At 35.4% G+C, this 3,425-nt stretch overlaps 1 protein-coding gene across 1 annotated transcript in view; it reads right to left on the bottom strand.

Moving 5' to 3' along the window:
- The window catches only part of plekho1a (pleckstrin homology domain containing, family O member 1a), a 21,162-nt gene that overhangs the window by 5,209 nt on the left and 12,528 nt on the right, over positions 1-3,425 (bottom strand). The window contains exons 3-4 of the mRNA XM_016461890.1: positions 890-1,030; positions 412-516 (exon numbers count right to left, since the gene is read on the bottom strand). Of these exons, the coding sequence (XP_016317376.1) occupies positions 412-516; positions 890-1,030 (246 nt within the window). The remainder of the gene's footprint in view (positions 1-411; positions 517-889; positions 1,031-3,425) is intronic.

The following is a 3,425-nucleotide window of genomic DNA, read 5'->3' as shown; positions in this document are numbered from 1 at the left end:
AAATCGAATCGAATTGAGAGCTTGAAAATCGAATCGAATTGGAACATCTGAATCGATACCCAGCCCTAATTGATGGTTTAACAGTGCTTAGCTGAAATGTTTTTCATTAGTATGTCAAAAAAAGTAGTAAATATTTTCCACATGTATTGCTTTTGTAAAATAATTACATTTCCAGTATCCTAAAAGTTCAAAACGTAAATAATGACAGGAAGATAGAAAAATCAAACAGGAAGTGGAAGAGGGTTAGCACTAGAATATAAAAGAGAAAGAAATATATACAGAAAGAGACTGACTAATGAGAAGACAGAGTGTGGGAAGAGACTGCAGGAGTGGAAAGCTAAAATATAGGTGGGAAGATGAGCATTAAACAGCAAGGAATAAATAAAGAATATATGCAATGTCTGTACTCACCTCGTCCAGCACACGATTCTTAGCTCTGGTAATAGCATTATTTAAAACATTGATCCAAGATTCCTTCTCCTCTGGACTGACGGCCAGAAATACAAGATTGGGGCCCTAATGAAGTAAAAAATATATTAAAATATAAACTATCAAAGATTTTAAAATAAATGATGGTGTTATTTTGAATTTCCAAACATGCATTTTTAGGGTCTTTGGAAAGAACAAATACAAACAAATTTTCCTTGATCTTTTCATTAAGGAATCAGTTGCTCATTGCAAAATCTTCATGTTTTTGAAGTTATGATCTCTTTTAAAATTTCATCAAAAAGTACTCTGATGTTGACTGACACAGATTCTTCTTCTTTTTTTTTTTACTGTGCAATAAATTAAGAAACTGGTTAAAATCAGACCTCACAAAAGTAAAAGAGGCACAAATTGAATTGTACCCTATTTTTTAAACCATAACATCATAATGTTTTGTTCTTACCTTGTTTCCAGGGTGTTGGCATCGGAGCAGGGTAAATTTACTGTGGTTCTTCTTGCTATGGCTCTTGGCCTTTCGCAGTTCCTCCGAGCGCTCATACTGTGCCAGGTCAAACACTTCATGAGTTTTCCCATCATTCTTCATCTGGACACAAGGACAGCAGCATCAGCACACAGATACAGGCCATCACCAGGCCTGAAGCTAGAAACAATTGCTATCATTAATTGAAATGATCAGCAGTGCTTTTCCAGGCCAACTGTGCAGACCACAGTGAATCATGGTGAAACATATTGATTTTAGCTCCAAGGACAGCAATAATTAATGTTCAACAGAATACTGCTGTGAGATCATTGAAGGCTCAATCCATGCTGACAGAACACTAAATCACAAATCCTGTGTTGGGAGTAACGCGTTACAAAAGTAATAATATTACAATTGTATATTACTTTTTGCTGTAACGCAGTAATATAACGCATTACTAATAAAATTTGGGTAATATTATTACTCGTTACAATCTCAGTAACGCAAGTTACAACAACATATTTTAACTCAAAATGAAGTGGTGAATTTACCAACACCGCAAAACAGCACCAGAGAAAAAAAATCCGCGGGTAAAATAGTTTATCTATTTCCTGTTGCTGGAATTAAATGGTTGAGATGACTGCAGAGACGGATTCTACATTTGTGAGATGGACACACTCCTGTTATTTTCAGTTCGTCGGAGAAAAGGTTAAGATTGCAGTCAGGTGCAATATGTGCGACACCAAACTCTCAACATTGAGAAATAGCACGAGTTATCAGAGAGAGCTGTGGGGTCGGAGAAGAGAAAAAAGGCGGCGGACGAGCGCAGACAAGCAACAAAAATAAGTTTAACTAAAACTAACAAAATATGTTTTTATTAAATCATAGTCTATAAAATGAATGAGTTTGTCTGTTTCCGCTGTTCGATCGCGCCGGCGCCTCACGCACACACAGCATTGCAAACGCTCGTGCTGGGTCTGGTGTTGTTTGGATGCCGATTTTGGAAAGTTTTTGCTGGGATGGGCATTTAAAAAAATCTGAAATTCGCTTTTGCGCCATTATCTCCTTGTATTAAAGTTAATCTTGTGCGCATTCTGTACAGTTCATTTTCTGATACCACGTGCTAGCGTCACGTTTTCATGAGGATTAGGCTAATCATCCCATATAGAAAACATCACAAGTAAAATTAATCGTTTATAAAAATAAACATGGGTTTATTATAGCCCACTTACTATAGATACACTGGTTAATTTAAATAGTGCGTACTGCGTAGTTACAATCCGTGCCGTTCAGCCTGAGCTCGGGCCAAACACACATTTGCTCATGTGAAGAGGATTTTTTTTAAGCGCGATAAGTAAGCCTGGTTTACATAATAAATAATAGTTTTGCATTCAGATACATCGCAAATATGGACAGATTTAATTGGATTAATGCGAATGAGAGAGGTAGGCTGCTCGAGGACGCCATTTGCTTTCAGTTTCGCATTGAATTAGCCTAATTCGTTTGGGCTTGTTTAGCAACTTATATTTTTCATTCTTGTTTTCTTCTGAAACCGTTCAAAATAGCCTATAGGCTAGGTATTGTGTTTATTGTTTGTATATTATAACATTTCGCTTTATTTACCGGTGTTATTTATGAATGTAATAATGCGGTTTGTGCTTATCTGTGTTTAACCTAAACCTAAACAACGTAACATTAATGTAGACCTATACCGGTATCTAAATATGATTTTATAATTTTATGCTATATAGACCTACTACATTACCCTCCACTGGCTGTAGAATGAGCAGCAATAAACTACATTTTGGCATTTTGTAATACTTATGTGGATATTTAGGTGAAAGTAACTCAAAAGTAGTGTAACGCATTACAATTCAGAGACAGTAATATTGTAATGTGACTAATTACTTTAGTTAGACAGTAACTAGTAATATATAATGTATTACATTTTGGAAGTAACTTGCCCAACACTGCACAAATCACAATAAACATTTATTTTACATAAAGTAACAAAACATCGTTACCCTTATCTAAAGGGATCGTTCACCCAAAAATGATAATTGAGTCATGGTACTCTCGTGAACACGTGTTGAACACTGATACGGAAGAGAAGAAATTGTTGAATAAAGTCTTTATTTTTGTTTTCTTTGCGCACAAAAAGGTCTCATAGCTTCATAACATTAAGGCTGAACCACTGATGTCACATGGACTATTTTAATTATGTCCTTACTACGTTTCTGGGCCTTGAATGGTGGTGGTGGTGGTGGCAAAAAATGTTTGCATGATTAATGAGGATAGGTCACCCATTCAATTGATAAATTAACGGCTAGTTAAAGATGTAAAGGAAACTGAACTACTATAGTATTAATTAAAAATAAACTGACTCTAACAATCAATCTCTTGCTCTCCTTATGTTTCTATATGCGTGTTAACACAATTCAGCAGAAAATGAAGACTGAAGCCAGGATGTGGTTTTCCAAAAAACTTTTTACTTCAATTTCAGTTTAATAAGAAATAA

This window comes from Sinocyclocheilus anshuiensis, unplaced genomic scaffold, assembly GCF_001515605.1.
Source record: "Sinocyclocheilus anshuiensis isolate Anshui unplaced genomic scaffold, SAMN03320099.WGS_v1.1 scaffold253, whole genome shotgun sequence".
Lineage (NCBI taxonomy): Eukaryota > Metazoa > Chordata > Actinopteri > Cypriniformes > Cyprinidae > Sinocyclocheilus > Sinocyclocheilus anshuiensis.
The sequence above is the reverse complement of the archived record's forward strand: the minus strand, read 5'-3'. Positions and strand labels throughout refer to the sequence as shown.